The sequence below is a fragment of the Seriola lalandi genome, unplaced genomic scaffold, assembly GCF_002814215.2.
Source record: "Seriola lalandi dorsalis isolate HSWRI2012SDOR001 ecotype SW California unplaced genomic scaffold, Sedor1 jcf7180002054748, whole genome shotgun sequence".
NCBI classification, from domain to species: Eukaryota; Metazoa; Chordata; class Actinopteri; order Carangiformes; family Carangidae; genus Seriola; species Seriola lalandi.
Genome location: NW_019525301.1, coordinates 405,051 through 430,759, shown reverse-complemented (window position 1 = coordinate 430,759; position 25,709 = coordinate 405,051). Strand labels below are relative to the sequence as shown.

General features: G+C 41.3%; 2 protein-coding genes across 3 annotated transcripts in view; one reads left to right on the top strand and one right to left on the bottom strand.

Annotated features, from left to right (window-relative positions):
* Window positions 1–771, bottom strand: part of gxylt2 (glucoside xylosyltransferase 2) — a 16,630-nt gene extending 15,859 nt beyond the window's left edge. Inside the window, exon 1 of the mRNA XM_023424824.2 lies at window positions 334–771. Coding sequence (XP_023280592.1) covers window positions 334–623 — 290 coding nt within the window. The 5' untranslated portion in view covers window positions 624–771. The remainder of the gene's footprint in view (window positions 1–333) is intronic.
* A 1,699-nt stretch (window positions 772–2,470) lies between these two features.
* shq1 (SHQ1, H/ACA ribonucleoprotein assembly factor) overlaps window positions 2,471–25,709 on the top strand; it is a 38,635-nt gene continuing 15,396 nt past the window's right edge. The window contains exons 1-10 of one of the 2 annotated variants that reach the window (XM_023424632.2): window positions 2,471–2,540; window positions 3,512–3,677; window positions 3,921–3,985; window positions 7,867–7,995; window positions 8,123–8,283; window positions 8,400–8,512; window positions 8,614–8,711; window positions 14,920–15,077; window positions 15,576–15,629; window positions 23,598–23,721. In XM_023424632.2, coding sequence (XP_023280400.1) covers window positions 3,535–3,677; window positions 3,921–3,985; window positions 7,867–7,995; window positions 8,123–8,283; window positions 8,400–8,512; window positions 8,614–8,711; window positions 14,920–15,077; window positions 15,576–15,629; window positions 23,598–23,721 — 1,045 coding nt within the window. In that variant the 5' untranslated portion in view covers window positions 2,471–2,540; window positions 3,512–3,534. Of the gene's footprint in view, window positions 2,545–3,511; window positions 3,678–3,920; window positions 3,986–7,866; window positions 7,996–8,122; window positions 8,284–8,399; window positions 8,513–8,613; window positions 8,712–14,919; window positions 15,078–15,575; window positions 15,630–23,597; window positions 23,722–25,709 lie in introns of both variants that reach the window. The other variant, XM_023424633.2, reaches the window with a different exon arrangement.

Sequence of the window (25,709 nt, the reverse complement as noted above, 5' to 3'; positions counted from 1 at the left end):
TCACAGTTCAATATAAATGATGAGAAAATAATGGTTATAAAATGCAGCCAAGCAGATGCCCATATGCATGTTTAAGTGTCCCTTGACAGATTAGGCTATTGTGAAGCCAGCGTCCTTGAGCACAATGTAGGCAGTTTGATGAAGGGAGCACGTCTGCTTCAAAGCGCGATTAAACGCTGACACACTCACTCTTTTAACTTCCCAGCGACGGGAAAGATGAGAATCAGCAACGCCAAGTAGTTAACGATGCTTTTGTGCGAGCGCAAACGGGGAAAAGGCGTGGAGGAAAAGCGCTCATGACCGACAGAGCAGAAAGAAACAAACTCGCCTCACCTCTTTGCATTCACGCTGGCACCTCTATTGATCGCTTTCCCCTCTTTTCGTCCCTTGAGAGGCTCCACCGCACGCACGCCGACTCCGGCGGATGATTTCCTGACAAACTTTGCCGCAACATCGCGTCTGAGCTCAGGAGACGACGGGGAAGACTTGCTGCCCTCCTCCTCCTCCTGCTCTACAACTTCTTTCAACAGCGGATCGTCCGCGGCATTGCCCCCCAAAAAGTACAAAAGTAGGAAAACTCCGAAACACACGGCGATCACAACTACTTTGCAGTGGATCCGCATGGTGAGAGCGACTTTTTGCGGGTGGAGGAGGCTGAGGGAGCTCCGCTCATGTCTGCGAGTGAGGGAGAGCAGCCCGAGTTGACATTTTGTTACCGTTCTCCGCTCGCATTTTTCTGCAGATGATGATGGAGAGCGGAGAGGAGCTTCTCATCGTCCATGGAGGATTACACAGGGGAGGCGTGGCTTCTACAGCTTTACCGTAATGACGGTACTATTAACGCGCGGTTATATTGTAATAACACTGTAAGGTTATAATGTGGCTGGTTTATTTAATTTTTTTAACCTACTTTATTTTTATCTGTAGTATAGCTAAAATAATTTTATGTCACGGTCATGTTAATATCTTCTTAAAAATCATTCAAAGTTTATTACAGTATTTGTCAGGAAACTTATTAGAAATACAATAAAATCTCTATTTAAAAAAAAGCAACATTAATTATTGAAATCGATTGTTATCATACTACTGCTTATTAAAACATCTATCATTTTGCTAGTAAAGTGACCACAAAGAGTTGCAGCGTTCTATGATTTCTTTCATCAATCCATTACAAAACTTTAGAGGATTAACTTTGAAGGCATCATGATTCAAAGAAACTTTATTTGTATCTAGGGGGCAATTTAAAAGGGGCATAGAGTAGTCACACACACACACACACACACACACACACACACACACACACATACACACACACACACACACATACACACACATGCACACACACACATACACACACACACACACATACATACACGCACTCACACATACATACACGCACACACACACACACAAACACAAACACAGAAAGCATAAAAACACAACCAGTACTAGACAGCAATGGTAATGAAAGGAAAAACAACATCAGTGTAAATGCAATAAACAATGGTGCAAAAACAATAACATGTAATATTATGATAATGAGAATTACATTATTAGTGGAAATAAATAAGTGTACACATTTGATTAAAAATTATTTGTATAAAAGGATACTCTAAGTGCAATAATAAACTATGTTACATAAATATAGGTGCATATTTGACATATGAGGTATATTAATAGCGAAGTCCAAATAGCAGCAAAGTCAATGTGAAAGTCACTGTATCAATGTGTGCCACAGAGGTGTTCAGTGCAAGGCCTCTTTATTGACTTTCCAAACTGAATTTTAGGCTATTTTTTCAGTTTTAAAAAAATAGTTTTTTAGCCTTTCCCATTTTGCAATTAGGAATTGTAAATTGGGGGTCTCTTGGTGGGTCTCACTTAATCAACTGATCTTGAGCCACTCTTTGTATTTGACCCTGTATTAAGTTGTGTCAATTGTGATTAAGTTTGAAAAACATCATCATTTCTGTTTTGTGCTTACATGATGCATATTCTTGAATTTATGTGTTTGCCACTTAGAAAAACTGTACACACTTGTACAAAGGGTGTGAAGGAAAGGGGTTGATAGGGCCTAGGTTAGGTCAATCTCGCCATGTGTACTGCATTTTATACGTGTGTTTCAATCATATATGTATATATACATTTCTAGACTCACTCCTGATTTAGCTTTACTTTTATATTAGAGTTGAAATTAGTTGAATGATCAATGGACAAATCAATTAATCAGTAATTAGTTTATTAGCTACTTAATTAATAATTTAAATTATTTTTAAAGCAAAATGCCATCATATCATATCATATCATATCATATCATATCATATCATATCATATCATATCATATCATATCGTATCGTATCGTATCATATCATCGACTCCTGCTGGAATTTCCATATTTATATTGTCCATAAACCTGAATGTCATAGCAAAGTGAATTTTCACAGAAAATTTTACTGCCCGTTTTGCCACTGTACTACGGTAAAACATGGACGCTACATTTCAGAGCTGACAGTGTGGCTAGTTGGCAGAACTCAGTTTTCCTGGTGTGTGAGTATTCTTGTTAACTGTATTCTAAATGTGTCGTTTCCTTTACAGTCAACGAGATTATCTAAATAGCCAGTTTCAACTGTATTCAGTGACAAAAGTAGCGTTAAGTAGCGGTGAGTAGTATCTGTTAGCTAGCAGTTCTGTTGTGCTATGTTACCCGAAACACACGAGGAGACCAATCTTGTGTTAGCTTAGTTTATAGGCTAGTAGCGAGCTATCCATACTACCAAACTTTAAAGAATCCACTTAATCCGCGTGACATATATCTTATAGACAGATGTGTTCGCCTCATAGAATACCACATAATGTCGTTTCATTTTTAGGTTGTGTGGTTAAAATCTGAACGCTTATACACCAATTAATAACCTTGTTTTACACCAAATTTAGACCTGGAGGATTTTTATGCGTTTAAGTTCATAACTTCACTGAAATAGCCACACAAGATTGCTGTACGTTGATGAAAACGAATATTTTATGACTTTAATTGCGATTTGGAAGATTAGGATTATGCCGTAGACAATCACATGCCTTTATAATTAGTAAAACAGGTTAAGTAATGTTCTAAGAAATACACACGTTTGTCTGTAAGCGAGACCTTTTTAAATGCTCAAATTTTTCGGTGGACATTAGTATGAAGATTTTTGTAAACAAGGGAGGACCCTGGGACGTTTCAAGCTAATTCAAGCCAAAGTACAGACACTTTTTATGACTTGCCGCAGTAGGAAACGAGTCGTTATGTGTGACACGAGCTTTGTTTACAGTTGTCACCATCAGTGTGGCACATGTGGGCTGCTGCTCCTGGACACACGTGATCAATGACAACAACATTTAATAGAGTCAGCCACAAGGTGGCATGCTATAGTCAGCTGGGCCTTGATTCATAATAACAACCTAGTAAACTGCTGTGTATTGTTATCCTATACAGACAAAGTGAAATGTAAGATTCTTCCCATCTTTGACATTACAGGTCTGTACAACATCATATTCATAATGATAACTCCTGCCTTTGACCTGAGCCAAGATGCCAACTACCTGATCCTCAGCATCCGTGTGCCCTACACCAGAACGTCAGAGTTTGACCTCTTCATTGATGGAACAGATTTCAAGTTCTATGCCGAACCCTACTTTCTTAGGTGAGTTGACTAATACACATGAACTGATGTTAGTGTATATCTGTGTTTAATCTAATTTGGATGAATGAGGGGGTGATTAAAGCAGTTACTTCATGGGTTTATTAAGTAGCACCATCTATCTTGCACTTGAATTTGAAGCCTTTATTTTCTGACCTTGACACTTGACAGGATCAAACAAATGAGGTGTTTGTCTTTGCTTTTAATATTTATCACCATCCATCTGTGTATATATATCATTTCCAGATTAACTCTTCCTGGAAGAATAGTGGAGGATGGGAGAGAAAAGGCCAAATTTGACATTGATAAAGGTAGGTCACATGATTATATGATGATGTCAACATGTACAATGATGGTAATACAGCACGACTTATACTGGTTTCATGGTGATGTATTACGTTAAAGGTGCTAACAGTTGTTGCACTGAAGGGAGCCCAAATTTGCAATATTGTGGCTTTTGTGTAGCAATCCAAAGTTAGATTATCGTCCACAAATTAACAACATCATCCAAAACTGAGATATTAGAGATACTCTCAGAGGCAAGGTAGCAATTTATGAATCATACTGGAGGATCTGATCTCTTCCACCAGTCAGCTTTTTTGTGTTAGTCGACATAATGATTCAGTAACAGGGAAATGCTGTTTTTCCTGGATATGTTTGTTATATAAAAAATAAAATAGAATAACAGTTGTTTTTTTTTCTTTGTCTGAATGTGCTGACCTTTCTCTCAGCAGAGGAAAATAATAGTTTCCCAGGATCTTATTTTTAAGTTTTTACAAATGCTATGTCAACATGCTGAGTTATACACCCCACAGAAATGTGGAACAGGGCTGTTAACTCTCCGTTCTGTTTATTTAAAGTACGTAAACAATTTTATGAGTGGAGACTGCAGATGGTGGTTAATTGTGTAACTTTTTTTTGGCATTTTCAGCTCTCTTAGTTTGAAAGTGAAGATATAGACACAAAGGGAGAGAGAGCGTGTATGACCTCCAACAAAGGTCTCTGACCAGAACTGAACTGGAGCTCCCCAAATTGGTGATGCTTTCAAAAAAGATATAAATAAACAAGTATAAATTAACTGTGCCTTTTGTAAATATTGAACTTGATGGTTCCTTCTTGAGAGCCACCACCAAGCTCACTGAGCTATTGATGATGTCATGATGAGGAGGTCTCTGCACTTTTCATTAGTGTGAGGACTCAGGGCTGTGTGTGTGTGTGTGTGTGTGTGTTTGAATGTGGCCTACAAGAGTGCAGGTGTGTGATCTGCATGTGGTGTGTTATTTTTTAAAGAAGGACGTGTACATGTGTGCACGTTTGTAAAAAAACAAGTGTCACATTTTAAAGCGTTTGCAAACCAACTGTGACCATTTCTATGGAAACAAGCTGTAAATATTGTGTGAAAATGATTGACATTGTCGTAGAGCAAATCTCCATAGCATATGGCTGTGCTTGCTTTGCATGGTGTTGGTGACCAGCTATTGCAAGACCCTGAAGCATTGTTCCTAATTGCAGTCAGTGATTGATCCCCAGGGTCTCTTTAGTTTGCACTTGAGTCAATCCGCCAGGGTAAATTAACCTACTGGATCATGTTATTTCATATCATTGAAAGGGCCACTGGAACCATCAGTAAGATTATAATGATTACAGCCTGCAGACTGCCTGTAGTATCTCCTTTCACAGTGACAGGGAGCTCACACAGGATTTTCTTTAGATATATAACAAGCAAATGAAACATGATAATGACTATTGGCATGATGTTCACTATTGTCTATACACTACTCTCTGTCACTGTGATCTGTCCTTGACTTTCCGTTGCACATAATCAGTTGTATTGAAGTTGTCTTTATGGAGACGTCTGCCTTATGGACTCTGACACCTCGTTGCCCGTCTGTCAGCATGGCCCCGGTTAACACGCTGTGTCTAAATAAGCCTGTAACATCTGCTAATAAAGCTCTGCTAATGAGTGTCCTTGTTTAGACTTATAATGAGCAATCATTAAGATCCCTCTTTCAGGCTCTCCACTCTGCAAGGCCTGCAACTCGAGCAATTAATCAGCTTCTATCGTAAAGTGCTTGTAAGCTTTAACACTTGGGTGCATTGAAATTTTATGAGGTCTTTAGGCGACCATCATATTATCTATGTGGTGAAGGCAAATCATTCTTATTCATCTGTTCAGTCTTAATAGCAGTTTGCAAAGCAACTACTTCATTTTGAAGTATTGCATGTGCAGGTGGCCTGATTTATCTGCTGCTGCTTGTTATAAAGAGATACTCACTTTCAAATTCAAATGTGTGACCGATCAATCAACACTGTCTTTTTTTTCTCTAGGATTTAAATGAGTAGGTAAGGAAAGTCTGTGATCAGTCAGGGGGCTTCATAGTCTGTTATGTATTTCTCATCTTCTCCTCCCTCACATGTTGTGAAACCTGCGGATGAGATATTTGACTTCATCACGTCACATTTCATTTTAAAGCGAGGATTTATTCATTTCTTTGATTTAAACAATTTTTTAAGGAGAAAGTTATTAATATTTTCTATGAAAACAAATATCAGAAAAATAGTTAGTGCCTTTTTTGTATCCCATTTATGTCTGTATTATAAATATAATACATTTTCTAGTATAAATGATCAATAATAAATGAAATAAAAATCTGATCTCCATTTACCAGAGCCGAATGTAATGTTTAAAAATGGCTTGTTTTCTCATCACTAGACACACAGATTCGTTTTACTCAGTTTACAGTGTAATACCCTCATTTGAGAAACTGTAAATCACCTTTTTTTGTAAGTAATAGATTATCAATCATTTATCAAGATTCAAAAAACAATGACTGTTTTATAGTCAGTCACTTAATAGTTTTGAGACAAGAACATCATATCTGCAGATCCAAGGTCAAAGTTTTAAAAAGCACTGGGTTTAGTTTCCTCAAAAGAAGACCTTAAAAGGTGACATGCTTGACCAACACTGATAAAAGACTTGACTTTGACTTGGTATTCATGACTTAGACTTAGACTTGATACAGGTTTTTTTAATTAATTATTTGCATTTTCCAAGATATTGATAAGTTACGTTTTGTTTTTGAAACATGATTGGGTGATGCCAACGCCAAAGGCAGCTATGGGTCTGATCCAAAAATAATAACATTTGGATTGCAAGAGAAAAGAGAACAGATCACCATCCAGGCTCCACATTGAGATGTTTTGTAATAGCAATAACTACATTGGCATTCAGTAGAGCGCATACCTCCGCCAAGGCCAAACAATCGTACACATTAAAGCAAGTGAAAAATTCCTGGATCCGTGCCTTTAACCAGATCTGCACCAAGATTTAATGGGTTCTTCCCTGACTCATGACCAGTCCCTCTCCCACGTTTGGTGCAAATCAGTTGAGTAATTTTTTTTCCTGACCTCTGTGTTCAGCCAATTTAAATGTGGAAACTGGGATTGATCATCAGAATTTCATATAACTTGTGACCTCCTTAGGACTTGCTTGAGACTTGAAGGTTAAGACTTGAGACTTGCTTGTGACTTGCACGTGTGTGACTTACTCACACCTCTGTTTAAAGTTAGAAAAAAAAAATCTTAAATTTCTTAAAAGTCTAAAACAGTTGGCAGTCATGTTAGTTATCACATGTTTTTGTATGTAATTGTGGGCTGTAGGGAGATGTCACACTCCTTTATACTGAAAATGCGATTGTGACAGTGGATTGTGCCGCAGGAGGCTGTTCAGTCCTTTTCTGTGGAGTTTCATTCGGCAACATCAGACCTGCAGCAAACACTGTCGCCACTACCAGACACAGTAGCTGCGAAGTTCATCGTCTCATAATGGGAAGTGTTGATTTAAGCAAAATCGTCATTAATCATTTTTAATTGGTTAATACATCCGCTTATCTAGGTCGAGGTCACATTAATTTAATTAATTATGAGGAGTTATTGTTATATTCTGCCGAGAAGTACTGAAAAATGTGATTAATAATTCATGGCAACATTGTCCCTACTGGTTTTCCATACCTGCATATTTTTTGCCTGATATGATCAAGAAATTAGCATTAAATTAAATTCTGTGTGATAAAAAGATGTCAAAGTATGTGTTTCTTTCCCTGTAAAGCAACCTTGGGTACCTTGAAAGGCGCTATAAAAATCCAAGTTATTAATATTATTAATATTATTATTATTATTATTATTGCTGTAGGTCTTTTCACTCTTCGGGTCCCTAAGGAGACAGCTGGGGAGCACTTTGAAGGACTCCAGATGCTGACAAGTCTCCTCGCTCCAAAAGGCTCCCGTTCAGCAAAACCACTGGTAGAGGATTTAAGCGCAGGTACGTCAATTCTATACATGGGTTTAACTGAAAGTCAATCATTTGGAGTATATGGATAAAGGCAAATTAACATGGGAGGGCGCAGTGTTTATCTAGAACCAACCATAACTTCTTAACATTTCATAAGGATGCAGTGAAAGTGCAGGAGATGACGAGGAGGACGATGAGGAAGAATTTGACTGGCAGGTTGAGCAGGAGATGTACATGGAGAGCTCTGAGGAGGAGCTGAGAGCTCTGCAGAAATACGGCTTCGGGAATCAGAGGTCTGGAGTGTTTGCCCGATTACAGGTAAGAGCCATGGATTAAGATTCTTCCCTTATCTCTGAAATACTCACTTCCTTTATGAATGTGATTAGACAAAGAACAAATAAAGTTTATATGACACCACAATGCTGTCCTGACAGGAGGAACTCAGTGATGTGATCGATATCATGAACCCAGAAGGAACAACAGCAGCAGAGAGGAGACAGGCGAGGCTGGAAGCAGAGGCAGCTTCCTTTTCACCTGATCACTACCTGTGAGTTTATCAAAGAAAAAACCTCTAACACTGTTGAATCTAGCTTTTTTTTTTTTTTTTTTGGGCTGCTTTTTTCAGCTAACATCCATGTCACATTGCAGGGCTGATTTGTTTGAGGATGATGAAGTAAAGGGACTGTTGAAGTTCAGACCGTGGTGGACAAAGCTGAGTCCTTCCACAGAGCAGGAGGGAGAAGCTGGTGAGTTCACGTTTTCCTGTCATAATCTGTGATCTGTAGACTGTTTCACCTGACTTGTGTTTCTGGAATCAGTCTCGGGTTTGGCGCCTTAAAAAAGTCGTGCATAAAATTATTAGAGTGTTATTACTGATGCATCCAGTTATAAGCAGCGTTGTACTGTTGTAGCTAGCAGAGCTAGAGCTAGCTTTTACTACTTTATATGACACTTGATACATTAGTCTATTGGCCCCAACCCAGGGGTCAGGGCGTGCCAAAGAGTCAGAGGTTAAACCTGACTGTTCCTGAGATAATTGATTTAATAGAAAAGTAGAAAAAAAACAAAGTTTTGCAGCACAGATCCACGGTCAGTGTTTCGACCTATCTCTAATCCTAGACTTTGTTGTGAAATATTGGATCATTAGATCTTTTGGGGGGGTTTAGAGGGACAATCAATCTTTAATGGACCTGCTAATAAGTCGTAGACATCTGTGACAAGGGCCTCAACTGGACACTGTTATAATGTCAAAAAGGTTGGAAACTGCTGATTAAATCTTTCTATCTTACAAGTGTCTCATATACCTCTTTAATATAAAATCTTAATGTGGAAAGTCAGTATTACCTGAAGCTGTCGAATAAATGGAATGGAGTTAAAATACAATATTTCCCTCTGAGATGTAGAGGAGTAGAATTATAAAGTAGCATTAAATAGAAATACTCTACCCCAGAACAAATACCTCAAAACTATACTTAAGTCCAGCACTGATGGAGAAGCCCTGAGCTGTAGGGTGTATGGAGTAGTGTGTGTTTGCACAGCAAACATTGGTAGAGTGTGTGGGAGTTGTTACATTTGAAGTGTGTGGTTTGTCAAACTCACTTTGCACCTTTTGTGCTCAATGATTAAAAGAAATCTTCCATGTATCTTATCACATATCACATGATGTTTTCAAGCAAATTAAAAGTAACAAACAAAGTAGTGACTGATCGCTACCAGAAGGTGGCATGAAGTTGCAAAAATTGAGAGGGAAATCGTGCATTGTGTTTGATTTGACCAGATTAAAACACTCTTGATGACTAATTTATTATTCCCAGTACACCATTCCAAAACTTCCACTCATAGAATAATGAATAGATCAACTGTATATGCATAGGTTCCAAACAGGAATGTGTTGGCCGGGCTGCATGTCTGCCAGGCACAGACATTGTTCTCTGACAGTATATTAATCCCCAAAGGACACATGAGTCTTTCTGCTGCCCCGCTCCAGAGGAAGGTCAGAGCTCAGCCAGTCGGCCCGAGCTGCACTCTCTGCCAAACAGCCTCAGGGCTCCTCAACAGGAAAGACACTTGCCACTATGAGAGATTGAACTTGAACCTGCCCTAATCACTACATCTCTGTGGTGCCTGTTGACCAATTTAAACAACCAACAACAGCTGACTTAGAATGTTACTGCTCAAACAACTCAAAAAAAAAAAAAAAGTGGCAGGATTTCTACCCTCTTGCATTTACAATAATTTTTTACAAAAATGTAGGTTTTCTTTTTGCAAATCTGTTTCAAATCAGCAACTCGTTCACTTGGAATCAGACGTGCTGCTTGTTGGCTGGAGCCTTGCAGCTTCATGTTCAGTTCAGCCCCTTGTACAGGCGCGGTAGCTCGTGAAGCCTCAGCACTGCGAGATACTATTTAATTGTGCCACCCCAGCACCTCTAACAACCTGCTAATTCCAGCACTTCCACTGTTTAAGCAGGCGCGGGGCTCACAGCCATATGTGTAATACATGGGTGCTGCACGCTTGAGGGAGGATTTAGATTAAACAGATAGCATTATCACAGGAGGGGAGCGATGCCGGCCGTGTTTTCCGACCAGCGCAAGGGCCTGATCGCTGACGAGCAGCCATCAGTCAGCAATGCAGAGGCCATTAGCCGCAGTCTGAGGTTAGCCTACCAAGAACATTACGGTTCCCTGTAGCCCCGCCGGCTCCCTCGCCTCATTCTGCATTCTAACACAGAGTGCCGCAGTCAGGAGCCCAGGCGTAGATAAATGGGCCAAATTAAACTTAATGGCTTGATTGACAGGTGGAATAGCATTAGCCTCAGCTGAGTGTGAAGAATGGCGTCGGTCAGGAGATTTAAGCAGCTTGCCATCAAAACTTTGAAAGCATGCTTGTGATTTTAACTGTAATATATTTCAAATGGAGAACTACAACTCTTCCATGTGGGTTTCTAGACCCCCCCCCCACCCCATCCCTCCCTCCTTCACTTCTGCTAAGTCTGATATATATGTCAAGTGACAGATGGATGTGGTCACAAGTGCTAATGAAGTAGAAACTGGCCCCCTTTGTGCTCCCCAGTGTCAGGGCCAGCACGCTGACAGGCCACAGCTGCCCACTGGAGGCCTGAATTCGCACACCGGCTCAGGCTAAATGCTCCTGACAGCTCGGCCTCTTTACCTGCTGCACTTTGTTACGGCTGAGTTTAGAAATCTGACCTTTTGACCAAGATCGTCTTCTGTTGTTGTTTCAGGCTCCTGATACGCCACCCAAAGTTTACACTTTGAGCAGACTGTATCATTAAATATCCCTCTGATTTCAACTTGACACGATCACAGCATGTGCATTCACAAAATTAACCATATCTGCCATGCCAAGGTCACATGTTGACCCCTTGCATTGGTGAATTTCTGGGAGCGTTTTCCAACCCTCAGCAGTATTTTTACGAAGCATATTTACTCCATGCCATCAGGCCATCTGGACCTGTAGAGAGCAGCGACGAGCCAGGCTGCCTTTCCAACTGGTGGAATTAGGTCGGAAATTAATTTGCAATCAGGAGAAGCCCTCATACACTGCGTGCTAATGCTGGCCAGAATTGATTGGCTCCATAGTGGAGATGAATGAACGCTGCGCTGGGTAAATCTATCAGGTCTGCTCACCTCACTTCACCACTTTGGCTGCAGAGTTAATAGAAAATATATCAGCATCATTAGGCCGCCGTGTATACCTTGGAAGAGGGTGAGTGAGAGCTCTCTGTTTACAATTTGCATTTAGTTATTTAGTTTTTAATTGAGTTGTGCAGCATTTCTCTTCGGAGCAGAAGAACTTAAATCTACTGGATCGTTTTTGTGTGAATGATGAGCTATAAATACGTTTGCTTCAGTTCAACATTTGTATTCTACATTTTATTCTTCAAATGCCTGTGCGTCCATGCATTCGTGTGCTGTGTGTGTGTGTATGTGCGCGCACTTGTGTGTGTGTGTGTGTTGCTTGTGACTCTGCAAGTTTGTGCGTTACATCTGTGCTTTTTTTAATGACACTTTCATCCCTTCCCTCAGTGTGTGTGTCTTTGAAGAAGAGTGTGTGCAGACAGATGTGGGCGCGCGGGTTTGTGTGCGTGTGCGTCTGTCTGTGTGTGTTCTGCTCAGCCGTGCTCTCCCGCTGCAGCTGCACCGACACGGGACTCAGGTAGCATCTGCAGGGAGCAAAAAAACTGACGTAATGCAGCGGGAATCTCCCTCCCAGCAGAGCCAAGTTCCCACTGCAGCCAGAGAGATCATTCTGAAACGCTGCGTGTGTGTGTGTGTGTGTGTGTGTGTGTGTGTGTGTGTGTGTGTGTGTGTGTGAGTTTGTGTATTTGTGTACTCTCTTCAGCCAGTACACACCAGTGCGTCTCGCTCATCAGGGGCTCAGTGCAGGGACTCTCCGCTCCTCATGCAGAGAGAGGAATTGCTTTCAGCTGTTTTATAAGCTGCTGGGAGAAAGAAAAAATCAGTTGAGTTACAGCGTGTTCCTGCAGACATTCAGCGCGCCTTTCAATACTGAACGATGCAGATAGCTTAAATGGGATTGAAGTCTGTTTGTGTTGCCCCATTAGGCCTGCCACAGATCCTCATTAAGCAGATGTCTCTTTCAAAAGGCTGGAGTTAGTGAATTTGCAAAGAGCAGGGAAGCAGAGGTTTTGAGATATTTTCATGTGATAGAGCTCGGTATTTTCTCAATGCAGAGCTGTTCAGCTGTCAAACGCATACAAATGGGATCAGATTTACTGATTTCTGCTGGTTTAATGTAGGAGTGTTTGGCCTGTTTTGCTTCTGCTGCTTATCAACCTGAGTCAGGTGCCCTGTGACAAAGCACTTTGTTCCCAACTGCTCTAGAATAACAGCTCATTGGCCAAGAGCGGAAAACACCTGAACAACAGGAAAATGGCCAAGTCTCTTCTTCTTTTTCCTTTTGGTCCACAACCATACACACACACACACACACACACACACACAACCGTACATCAGAGGGAACATCTGGTGAGATATATATCCCTACACTAGGGTCCACAGATTCCCTGTGATTTTAAAATGATTGCTTCTCTGGAAATATCCCTTATTTTCCAGGATTTTAAATACAAGGCTATGTATAATTAATCATAAAACCAGTCAGTACTTTAACACTAATACTTATTCTGATGTTATTCTTTCATTATATGAAACACTATATTGGGGAGCAGCTGTATTATGCACTATATTTGAGTCGAATACTCAAATACTTCTACTACTCATACTCCTGAAATTGCCAGCTTTAAAAGACAAAAGTGGTTATAGGAATTAGAGACGCACCAGTCGATTGGCTGGCGATTGGAATCGGCTGGTTTTCAGCTCGATTGGCCGATCAGTCTCAGATATATCAGATTCTGTGTCACATTTACACTCATGCACCGCGTGACGTTTCATGTCACGCACACAGCATCACGGACACACACAACATGTCGTCACGTTGAAGCTCATAATTTGTAAATACCTGTCAGGTCAAGTCGAGCTGTGGAAGAACAACCGCAAAAAACATTTTGAACAACAAACGTAATCAGACACTTAAAACAGCATCACCTCACTGAACATGTCCAATTTCAAGAAGCCAGCAAAGGCGAAGCAGCTAAAAATAGTGCCACACCGCTGAGCCCACCTGTGCATGACGGCTACCTCACTGAACCTCTGCTGTGCTGCGACTCGCAGGCATGTGTCCACACTCCCAGCGTCGCTGCTGTGCCTTGAATAATGGCCTACAATAATAATGATAATCATCCATTGATAATGAGCAGTCCGAAAAGTGAAGAGTTGTAAGCAGAAAACAATCACGTGACTTTTGGTTACCCTCATTCAGAGCGATAGAGAGGGAGAGAGAAAGAGAGAGAGCCCTTCACCTAGTTATTTAACAGGTTATAGTCAGTGCTTCATTATCAACCAAACGTTTGTGTAGCTGTCAATTATAGTTCTTAGAAAGAAAATTGCAATGAGTGCATCTCCTATAGGAATGTGTATGACTGTCTTACTGCTGACCTGGCGCTGTGTTGTGAGGCAGTGGAAACTTCATTTCATGCAGCTGCTGTGTCAGTGCGTCGATTCTGCCGTTTTAAGGAGGAGGAGAATAGTTCCTCTGGGTTTAGTCGTAATGTTAAGGCTGCCACCTGTGCTTGATGTCCACTCGCTGAACACCGCTCTGCACTATTATCCATACCGCTTATCCTTCTAGGGTGATTGGCTCATTCCCAGATATTGATATATGGATCGTACTGAAAAAGTCTTTGGCATCTTAATTTCATTATGCATGATAGCCTTTAGTACACAAACACACAGGCGCACCCAGAAACACAAGCACACACATGCTTGAAATCCCAGCCTCCTGTATGTACTTTTCCCAGGGAACAGGAGCAAAATTTGGCTAGAATGTGCGGGAAATACCAGGATCTCAATCTTCAGCATTTAATCGCACTTTAAAAATCTCTGTTTTCTCTGTCCAACTAAGAGACAACAACACGGAGAGAGAAAATTATGCATTTTCAGATTCAGACAGCTTAGTGTGGACGTAATCTTAAAGACTTAAAATACTAAACCCACTTTATTAAGCCGCTTTTATCCCATCAGTGTTATAATGAGACGTTGTGCCTATTATCTTGACACATGATGGTTTCAGTATGATTTTAGTGGGAAAATCATTTATTTGTGTTTGTACCTTGTGGCTGAAAAGCGTGTTCAAATGACAGTGGTCTGGTGGTGCAGAGAGTTTGTAGAGTCATACGCTCCCTCAGAAATGTACGTGTAAAAAGGAGTGTAAGCAACCACCTAACCACCACCACTGCTTCTCACACCCACTGCTGGTTCCTTTTTCACATTTGTGTCCTTTTCAAAAATACACCACAGCCTTGCGGTGACTTGAAATGACACGTCTAACTGTAAAATCCTCGCTCTCGTGCAGCTGTGTCGTTCACCGACGACGAGAAGGAGCAGCTGAGAAAGTTCACCAACCGCTCCTACCTGCTGGACAAGACGTCCCGTCACCATGCGTGGCTCAGCCTCGTGGACGTCCTGCTGGCTTATTCCTACGAAATGCGCTCGACAGAGGGAGAGCACAATGTAAGTGAGTGAGTGTGTGTGTATGTGTGAAGGGGCAACTCCTCCTCAGCAGCACTTAGACTTGGATGACAAAGCCCTCGATCCTCAAATCCTTTAGACCCCCTTCCATTTCATTCAGAGCCTTAAGAGATTACCGGCAGATCCGAGAGCTCAGTCCAGGCCTCTTTGTGTCACTCCTCTGAGGTAGCTGCAGAGAGGCAAGGTGAGCGAGGCTGATTCATTGTTAAAGACGCCTCGTAGCATGTGGGAATCAAATACTAGAGATATTTCATACAACAAGATGTTGAATTAAAGCCAAAAAAATCTATCTAATGTGAGCATTTTGATTTCCAGAACAAGTTGACCACTTTATTTAAAACTTGTTTCATATCAAGATCAGAAATCTGAGCAGCTGCTCCCCATGCTTTTGTCCAAGCAAAATTTGTTGTGCCGCATGTTCTTCTTGTATGTCTTGACTGTTGTTGCTGCGGTGATGAGCGGTTTCCTCCCTCCCTGCAGGTGGAGTCACCGTGGACAATCAGGAAACTCAGCGGGACTCTCTGCTGGCTGGAGGTGAGTTAGTTGATGCACAAGGAAACAAGGCGTGCAGCAGTGAATGATTTTCTTTCACATAATCATATTGTTTATTAGGAACAAAGCACATGATCAAACATTACTGTAAATGTGCCTGGCCCATTCTCATCTGCAGTTCCTGGATAGATGTCATTAGAGTACCCATTTCTTTGCCTTAATTCATGACATTTGATGGAGTTTTACTAAGCCTGTTGCAAATCTGCATCAAGGGCACAAAATGTAGTGTCGCTGAATTTTTTCAATTTAGCAGAGTATTTACTAAGATTACAGATGTAAACAAACCCATCTGCAGTTCATCTGAGTTGTGTAAATTAGATCTGATGATGTGCTGTTTTGAGACTTGTCTGGAAAGTAATAGAAAGTGTTTTCTGCCACTGAACTTTTTTCTTCTTTTAAACCAACCTTAAACTTGTTTAAAACAAGACACACGTCTAGAACGGCGTGTGTATTCACCCCACAAGAAAAAGACTGTGTAAGAAAATATTAAAAAGCCTGATGTTGTCAGCTCTACGAAAAAAAGACTTAAAAAAAGAATAACAACCTACTTAGTTACTGGAGCTGCTGTGAACCATTAAAAGTTAGGAAAAATAAACAGGAGGCAGCTGCAGAAAATGGAAAAGTAAAGTTGTAAAAAACCAGTTGTTTCATTGCTGCTCTTTTGTCTTGTGTTGTGGTGCTGAGCAGAGCTCTGGTGAAGTTACTTTAAAAAGCCTCTTTCAATTTGGTTTCTTGCTCACTTTGTCTCTCTCACTGTTTCTCCACACATCACTCTCACTCCCTCAGTGAGTGTCCACTAAAACACCGCTGCAGATTTTAAACCTGCTTTTCTCAGATGTAAAATGTTTTTTCATCAGCCACCACTGGTCAGTCTGCAGTGATAAATCAGGTCCTGAGGGTGTTTGTATAAATTTCCATTCCCCTCTGTCATATTTTGGAAGGACATATTACATGAGACCAAACACTGTATTTTCAGCAGTGCTGCTTTTGTTCAGTTACAGGTGCTAAACCTTGTTGCGGTCTTTAGTAAAAATAAGGACAAACTCATTTGGAACATATAGTATCTTTAGTAAACATCCCCCATAGTACTTCTGTTTACCCAGTTTCCCATCTTAACATTCATCCTGCAGTCATGCCTCCTCTAAATGTTGCCTCTGGTTTTATAATGCTAGTGCATAGCAGCCCTCAGCACTCCTGCCTTTAAACTGGCTGTGGCAAACAAAGGACAGGTGCTCATTAACAGATGGGACTGGTTTCCATCAAGTTACAGATGTGAATTTAGAACATGTGTTGGCAGGTCCTCTCACCACCCTGCTGTGAAAAGTTTGGTGCTCTGCTATTCCTGAGTATATAACTGCACCTGGAGTATCCTTATCAAACATGCTTCATCTTTGCTTTGCTTATTCTATCCCCTCTGGTCAATTAAAATTTCAGCAGAGTGCGACACATTACCTTCTGAAATAGAAAAAAGGACCAAGTTTCATTCATTCCCATCCCTTGTTTCAACTAGCCAGCAAATGGACAAGTTATAATGCTTATTTGTCTGGAAGGGAGACAAATATAGAGACAGTTCATGGCTGAATGGCAAACACACTGCATCTGTACTGTATGTGTCTTACACTCATCTTCAGTGTGACCACAGCTGAATATCGGCAATTGAAATCTGTCCTTTTTAGCACCAGCCCTAAGACTTTTGGAGATTGTAATTCTGAAGGTGTGAGAACTCCAGCAGACTTGTTGTATAGTTTATATTGTTGTGTTGCTGGAGTTTTGACCCCTTCAGACTTTTCTTCAGACACCTTGACTTTTAGGTTTGTGTTGGCAAGTTTTCCTTTTTCTATAACTACAAAACAAAGGACAATATATTATCTCCCTTTCTTTGTCATTATTTTCTACAGTTTTCTTTGAGGCAAACTTTGTAAACAATTTGTGAGTGCACTGAACTGTGAACCTTTCAAACGCAGAGAGTGTGAACGTGGCACAGAATATCTTAACAAAACACAGTAGTTCGTCTCCTCTTTTATCCTTGTGGCTCAGCAGCAGCCACTGAACACAGCTGTTTTGGCTGGCTGGTAGGAATGTATTATGTGATGTAGGGATGTTAATAATTAGTCGTTTAACCGTTAATCGACAATAAGAATTATGACCGATTTAATACTATCGGTTAAACAATTAAAAAGTATACATATATGAGAGACAACCCTCCCCTCATTGGATACTAATCCTCTTGACTGGTGGCAAGCTAATCACATGCGCTTCCTGAGGCTGGCCACTCTAGCGAGGCGCTATCTCTGCATTCCTGGGACATCGGTAACATCTGAGCGGGTATTCTCCACCGCAGGTCTCACAGTTAACAGACTGCGCACCAGATTAACCCCACAGCCGGTCGACATGTTGCTATTTCTGAACAAAAACCAGTGGACAAGCTGTCCACAATGCTGAGGACTGAGGTAGACCTGACCTGTGTATTTTATTTTGAGGTCTGAAAAATGCGACTGCAAGATTACGTCTCGTTCACCTGTTGGCTGATCATTAATTATCCGAGAGCGGAAGAGGAGGAGGTTTTCCTTACATTGCTTTCTGCACTGGAGGATTCAATGTGTGTTTTTGTTTAGTTAAACTGTTTATACATTAGAAAGTCTAGTTATTATTTGCTATTTATTGTAAGTTGTAAAATATTTTCCTACATGGGAGATAAAGGCTATTATGCCGGTTCTGCACGTGTAAAAATAAACCCCTTCTTATGGGAGTAAAATAAAATAAAATGTTGTATTGGTATTCCATTCTAAATAGTACATTTTAATCTTGTCGGTTAACGATTAATGGTCGGTTAACGAGCATCGGCCAGAAAAAAAAAAGTGACGTATTATAGCTTGGATGTGTTGTAAAGTGATTAGATTGCTTCACTCTGTGTAAGTACTTTGAAAGTTGCATGAATGTTTGAAGGCACATTGCAGACTCCATCATGATACTTGCTCTGAAATGAACAGTTGAGGACCAGGCTCTGTCCATGGCACTAACACGAGCCTGTAACGTGAACTACAGGAAGTTGTCAATTGTTGGACTTGGCACAGAACGCATACAATAGCGGTAACAGGTGTTGCCAGTTTTAAAGAGTAAGTGATAGGCGGTGTGTGTGGCCTGTCTGCTCACATACTGCCACTAGTCAACCGCTTGAGCGTGTGTGTGAATGACATTAGAAATAGGAGTGCCACAATGATGTCTAACATCTCAACTGTCCACAGTAGAGAGAAAATTTAAAAAAAGTCTGTTCTCTGGGCTGATGGTGGCTGCATCTAGGGCAAGTGCTTTAAAGAATACACCACTTTGACAGACAAATCACAGTTACTGTGTTTGGCCTCTGCTCATTACACATTTGTTCAGTTGCTTTTGTGCTCTCTATTATCAGTTATTATTCTTTTTCTTTTTTTGTTATCATTTTTTGGGGCATTTTTGCCTTTAATTCAACAGTTGCAGTGAGAGAGACAGGAAAGTCGGGGAGGGAGAGGGGGGGTGGCATGCAGCAAAGGGTACGCTCCGTGGTACGTGCTCTCCCAGGTGAGCCACCGGGGCCCCCCACTTATTAAAATTTTTCTAAACAAAACACAATTCAGTTGTTCTCGGTGTTACGTTATTTGACTTTAAGAATGCTGCACAAGTATGAAACTGTGGTTGCATCTGTTAACCGCCGATCTGTTTATCAAACTGATAAGATCGCAATTTTATTCTGCAGTCTTCAGTTCACCTCTCATCCAGGAGGCTTCTCCAGGCTTCCTCAAGCTTCTGAGGTAAAACTTGGATGAGAGGTGAAACGTCTTCAGGTATCTAAAACCAGATCCAGTTGCCCTTGATTCCACTCTTGGATAAACGTGACCTGGATCATTCAGAATCTTCACAGACATAAATACAGATCAATGATGATACAAGGGGTCTGTTCCAAGAAGACGAGTAATCTTTACTGAGTAATCTGGACAACCTTGCTGAGTAAAACCTCACTTGGAACAGGTCTTTTTACATCAGCTCTTGTTCCAGATTTTGTCTTTTACTCAGCAAAGTTTTCCAGATTACTCACTGAAGTCGGTTCTTGGAACAGGGCCTTGTACCGTGAGAACAATGTCATTGCATCAATGGCATTGATGCACAAAATCATTGATCACAGGGGTTCTTAGCGTTTTTGTGATATAGAACCTTTGCAGGTGTTTTTTTTTTTTTTTTCAAATTTCTCCACTCTATAAGTATTAGTATTGATGAAATCGATACCTTTCAAGTAATGTGGGCATTTCCTTGGGAAGGGGAAGCCCCTTGTCACCACACTAGGGCAGGTAAAGCTGACAAAGGCCCCTGTCAGAGTTGTATCTTGTATCCAGATATATCCATAGTACTTGTAGATCTATAAATGTTAGTACATGGCTGTCATCAGAATGCATCTTGTGTAAAGCCAGGTTTACGCTTGATGCAAGGGGCTAACACGAGGCCCACCGTACTTACATGCATCGTAGATTTTGATATCAATGATTTTGCAGATTGATTTCCCAACCTCAATACTAGATGGATGAATTGTAGATGATCGGGCCATGTTCTGGTATCCCTGCAGTGACTGACACATATTCGTATAACATTTCACCTTGTCTCATTGCTGACTAGAAGGCTACCCCCTTTGTAATTGCCATGATTACTTCATTCATTCAGGGTGATACAGAGCAACAGTTGAGGTGAGCAGAAGGTTTCTAGAAGGGATGTCTTTGCTCGATGTGTGGCACTGAATCGGAACAGACGACTGAATCTTTCTTCACTTTCACAATGTCTAACGGCATCAGAGACTTGTAGGAGAAAACACAAGCAGCCTATCACAGTTCTTGTGGTATAGAGTTGTTGGTTCCATAAGTGTTTCCCCCACTCTGTATTCATATTTCAGTTTTTGATTTTCTCAAACGAGGATATCCTCAGTGTTACTTAACATAGGAATACAGGATTTAATTATTTCAACTTTGTAGTTATTATCTACCTCAAAATATACACGTTTGTACCTTAACCGTGAGAGTGTTCGGCCTGTCCGAGCTGTAGAAGTGCTCCAACTGTGAGTCCTTTGGAAAATTTAACGGGACTTAATTTCTAGAACTAGGGCCACCAGAAACAGCTGCTTCCTCTTTGCAACTCTATACTGTAGCCAAGCCAGCCCCAAAGTGTAGTGATATTTTTGAGGAGGCTCAGATCAGTAACACAGTGACCCCCCTTAACGAACGACCATTAATCAAGCTAAAACCTCAAATGACACTTGTGAACAGTTAATAAAGACGACACCACTTCTCCTTCTATGGACCATGCATGGTGCTCAATACAGACTTCTGCTTTATTTACTTCTATTATTTATATTTTTGTGCTCAGGGGTCTGTGGTTGTTGTTGCCAGTTGTTTCACTGACAACAGTTGTGCATGAACACATACATCTGCCTTGACAGATGATGCAGTTGAATAGGCGATCCTTCATTAATCTTAGGGACTCATTAGAGTTCACACTGCACTACAGATGTGGTGAACGTGTCCCACAGCGTCCTCATCAGGTGTTGGGTGTGCACACATGATCACCAAAGATTAATTTCATTGCTAATTACAAACAAGCCAGTGAAGTAGCTTTCCTCCGACCTCGACCACAGTTAGAGAGGGAATAGTTTTCCTGCTATGGTAACAGTACAGTAAAGAACAGTCTCCACCTGCTATGGTAACAGTCAGTGAGCAGAGCTGTAAGCTCCTATTGACGGTACAGATGGGAACTGCTAAGATTTTATTGATACCAATGCTATTGTCAATTCTGCCTCAATGATTCCTGATTTCTGTGTAGACAGAGTAACATTAGTGCCTATGTGATGCTAATGTAATGTTATGACAACATGGGATATTTGCCCTTGTGCTGCTCGGTTAGGAAGCAGTGATACTGGTGCGTTGAAAGTCAGATACGCAGCGTTCGTTCCTGGAATTTAAGCCCATGTTGCGTAGGCAGATGTTGCGACATGTTGCTGGTGTTTCCACCCTTACTTGAAATGACTATTTTACATACATATAATAAATAAAAAATATGCTGGCATCGATAAAAGGAAGTGATAAGCTCGGAGGCATACAGTTCTGATGGTTTGGACATTTTGGAATCTGGTGCCATATTACAGGAACTTCCTGTCTTAATTCAAGAAGAGAATGAAAAGCCAATCCTAACTAAGTTGAGGAATCCTATTTTATCTTACTTCATCCTATCTTATCTCAGGTTGAGAAATCCTAAATACTTAATCCAAAAGTATTTGGACTAACATTTATGTCTGTTACCTAGCAACTGACTTTTCTCATCTCATTTGGCTGAAGTACTAGTTTTAGATTTCTCATCGAAATGTACAAAAAATGGAACAAAAACAACGATGGACACTTTTGGTAACATCTGTATAAAAATCCAGAGATGTTCTCTTTGGGAAATTTGCAACAACGCTGACTTGGGAGATAAAAGAGAGAGAGTGAGCTAAGACGGCCAGTATCTAATAACGAGTATTTTGTCATCAAACTGCAACGCATCTTTAGGGTCTGTCTTAAGCCTCTCAGTTACTTAAGTTCTGCATGTTTACATTTCGTTGGTTGTGTAAATCAGTAGAAAAGCAGCCATGTTGATTAAATGAGTTAGCTAAGTGGTGGACAAATTAAACTTAGGACACATTAAAATGAGTGTTTATTTAAGGTTTTGGTAAGTTAGGAAGCTGGTGTGATATGTGTTTCCTGTCTTCAGGAAGTCAGGATAGGAACTAAGGAACTTCCTAAATTAGGTTCTAACCCTAATTGCCATGTTTACCAAACAGTTGAGATGGGATCGTAAGGTTAGGAAGTTCCTTAACTGACAGCCCCCCCCCCCGCTCCCTGCCTCCGCCTTCTCCTCCTCCTCTCCTATCCTTCACTTTCTGCTCTACAATGGATTCCTCTCTGTCTTTGACTGCCAGCCTGTCTGTGTGTCACCGCTGATATCAGCTCCGCTTCCTCACTCCATTCTCCCTCCGCGCTATCTCTTTTATTCTCTCACTGTCTGTATCTCTTGCCTCGCTTAACATTCTCCTCCCCCCACCACCACCTTACCCCCACCCTCCCCCACCCCCCTTTCCATCTGCTGTATGTTTACTTGTCCTCAGTCAACTGCACTGGTGTGACTGTGAGTTTCCCCCCTGCAGCAGCAGACCTTATTTACACTCCTACTAAACAAGCCCAGGGGAGAGCATGATCCCCAATGACACGCACTCACAAGCTCGCAACACATCCTTAACAAGCCACAAAGAAAAGAAGAAACAAGGGATAAAAATCTCTGTTTCTGTCTCCGGGCTGTGTGTCCATTAGTGCAGAGAAAATCTGAGAGTGAAGGCAGTGATTAAAGAGAAGCAGCAATTAACCGGCCAGGGCTGCAGAGGTGTTTAAGAGTTGTGAGCCCCTATTTTGCCAGCTCTATAATTGAGGAGTTGTTAGGAGTAATTAGAGCACCAGCTACTGCAATGCACTCCAATGGGAGCCAGACTGCGAGGGAAAACTCCTGGGCTGAAACATATATGGTTGAACCAAACCGTTAACACATTAAATAGACATTAAAGGGACTTTACCCTTCAGACTGAATTGAATAGAGAAGGTCACTGTCCGGAAGACTCACAGCGAGTAAGTGGCTGCCATTTCTCCCGCACGGTCTACCCATTTCTAGTAGGTTAGAACGCGTCTGACATGAATGAGGAGTCAGGTTCAGATGCAGCACATAACCAGAGACTTTATGTGCTGCATCTGAACCTGACTCTTCCAGCATTGTCCGTAGTTCATATGTGAAAGCGGCTTCAGTTTTCACAGTCTAAGTGATCCTCTTCATTTCTTTGTCTCCTTGACAAAAAAAACATGGTCTGGTTTTGTGCTTGATAACTTTCTGACTATCATGTTCTCTCTTTTGCAGACGTACAGCTCCTTGCAGGAGGTCCTGGTGTCGTTTGCACGGAGGGTTTTGTGCTACCCACTCTACAGACACTTTGCATTGGTCTCTGCGGCTATTCGTGACACAACTAAGATTTTCCAGTCAGGTGAGTGTGGCCAACAGCAACACACTCACACACACACACACACACACAGAGGCTCATAAACACACATTACCACAGTGATCTTTCACCTCTGCAGACTGGTTGTGACCCCACAGTGTCTGCCACATGGTTGTACTCTGTGTGGGCTTTGATGTTTTTGTGCTAAAACTAGAATCTTCCACTAAATCAAACCTCTTTGTGTGGATTCATTTCACTCCACCGTGAACACATGATCATCACTAATTAGTGTTAATTGATTTTGTCCACCCTGTGGTTTCCTCTGAGCAGTGTTTTATATGTAAATAAGGCTTTGGAGTGTGGAGTCAGACAGAGTCTACTGTCTGCCTGTAAGCAGTGGGATGCAGGTCGATTCTGAGACAGCCTGAAAGTCAGCATGCTTTCATGGTTCAGTGCCTAGCAAAAAAAAACAGCCTGCTGGACAGACACCGAGTTTGGAGAAAGTGGTTCATGAGCATACTGTGGCACACGTTTGAAAGTAATATTCGTTCAGCTAAGCAAGAGAGTGGCCCGACTCCCACCTCTTCGGGGAGCAAAATGTGGATTAGTTAAAAAGGGACTCTTGACTTTGATATCTCAAAGCCCAGAGTAATCTTTAAATCAAAAGTCCCTGCGGACAGATGAAACTCAGCAGTGTAAACACACTCAGGATGTGTGAGGGCTAAGATTATCCAGCTTGTGATGATTTTAACGCTGGTAAATGACAGCAAATTAAAGGCCTTTTAATCTCCAGATTAGCATTTCTGCGCATCATTAAGTAGGAAGATGAGTTGATCAGGAGAGCCAGGGAAACAGCGCTTTGACTCGCTCTTTCCCTCACCTTCTTTCTCATACCTCTCATACCTCCTGTCATAATAAGATTTCTTATGTTCATCTCAAGCCAGAAATTGTTCTAGTGTTTTCTGACAACTCCTACAACATCATGCTTGTCCAAACAGCCTAATAACAAGAAGCTCTGTTTATTTATTTCAATGTAAGGAAGGGGGGGGGGAAGCCAATTATTTCACTATTATTGTTCATCATTTTAACTCCCGACTCATAAAAGTTATTATTTGCAGGCATTAGGGATGTATGAGTAATAGAGCTTTTCCTTAATGAACTGTAATACAGTTTTTCAGGCTGGCGCGTGTCTGAGGGTGTGTTTCCTCCCAGCATTACTTCACGCACTAATTAATTTGTCAGGATAAGGCAAATGGAAATGCATGCTCCATTTTTGAGGCACTTCATTTAAGTGGCTGCGAAAGCAAACAGTCATAGGAATTAGTAAAACAAACCCATTAATGGCAGCGCACAGGTTAAGGCCTTAGAGGAAATGTTATCCAGGGGTAAATATTTGAACAAGCCTCTGGCAGTGTGGCGGCGAGTATTCTCAAGGAGCTCCTCCACCTGACTCGTAAGTGTCTATAACTAAAGAGCCACTGGGCAGGTACAGAGGAGCGCAGGGCCTGAGGGGCCTGCAGGTAAGAATTGGCAGGGAGAACCTCGCGGTCATGTTGCCGTCATCATCGGACTGACAAGATGAGAACTGTCAGATGTGCTCCTCTGTTACAGATCCTTCCGCCATGCGTCTCTGCCGTCATTCACTCAGGGACATTTCGCGGCTGGTCATGGAATTTCTTCTAAGATTCTGGGAGAGCAGGAAAAGTTTGGGAATTTAATCAGTGGAAGTCAAATTTTAGGTCAAATAAGCACTCTGACCTAGTTATGGAAAATCAAGGGAGAGTAATGACATTTTACTGTCAGCCCAGGGTGTGAACACTTTTGGTTCAGGGTGCTGATGATCTTTTATTGGATGAGATGCATTGTGTGTGTGTGTCTGTCTGTCTGTCTGTCTGTCTGTCTGTCTGTCTGTCTGTCTGTCTGTCTGTCTGTCTGTGTGTGTGTGTATGTGTGTATGTGTGTATGTGTGTATGTGTGTGTGTGTGTGTGTGTGTGTGTGTGTGTGTGAGAAAAATGACCGAATTAGAAGAAGA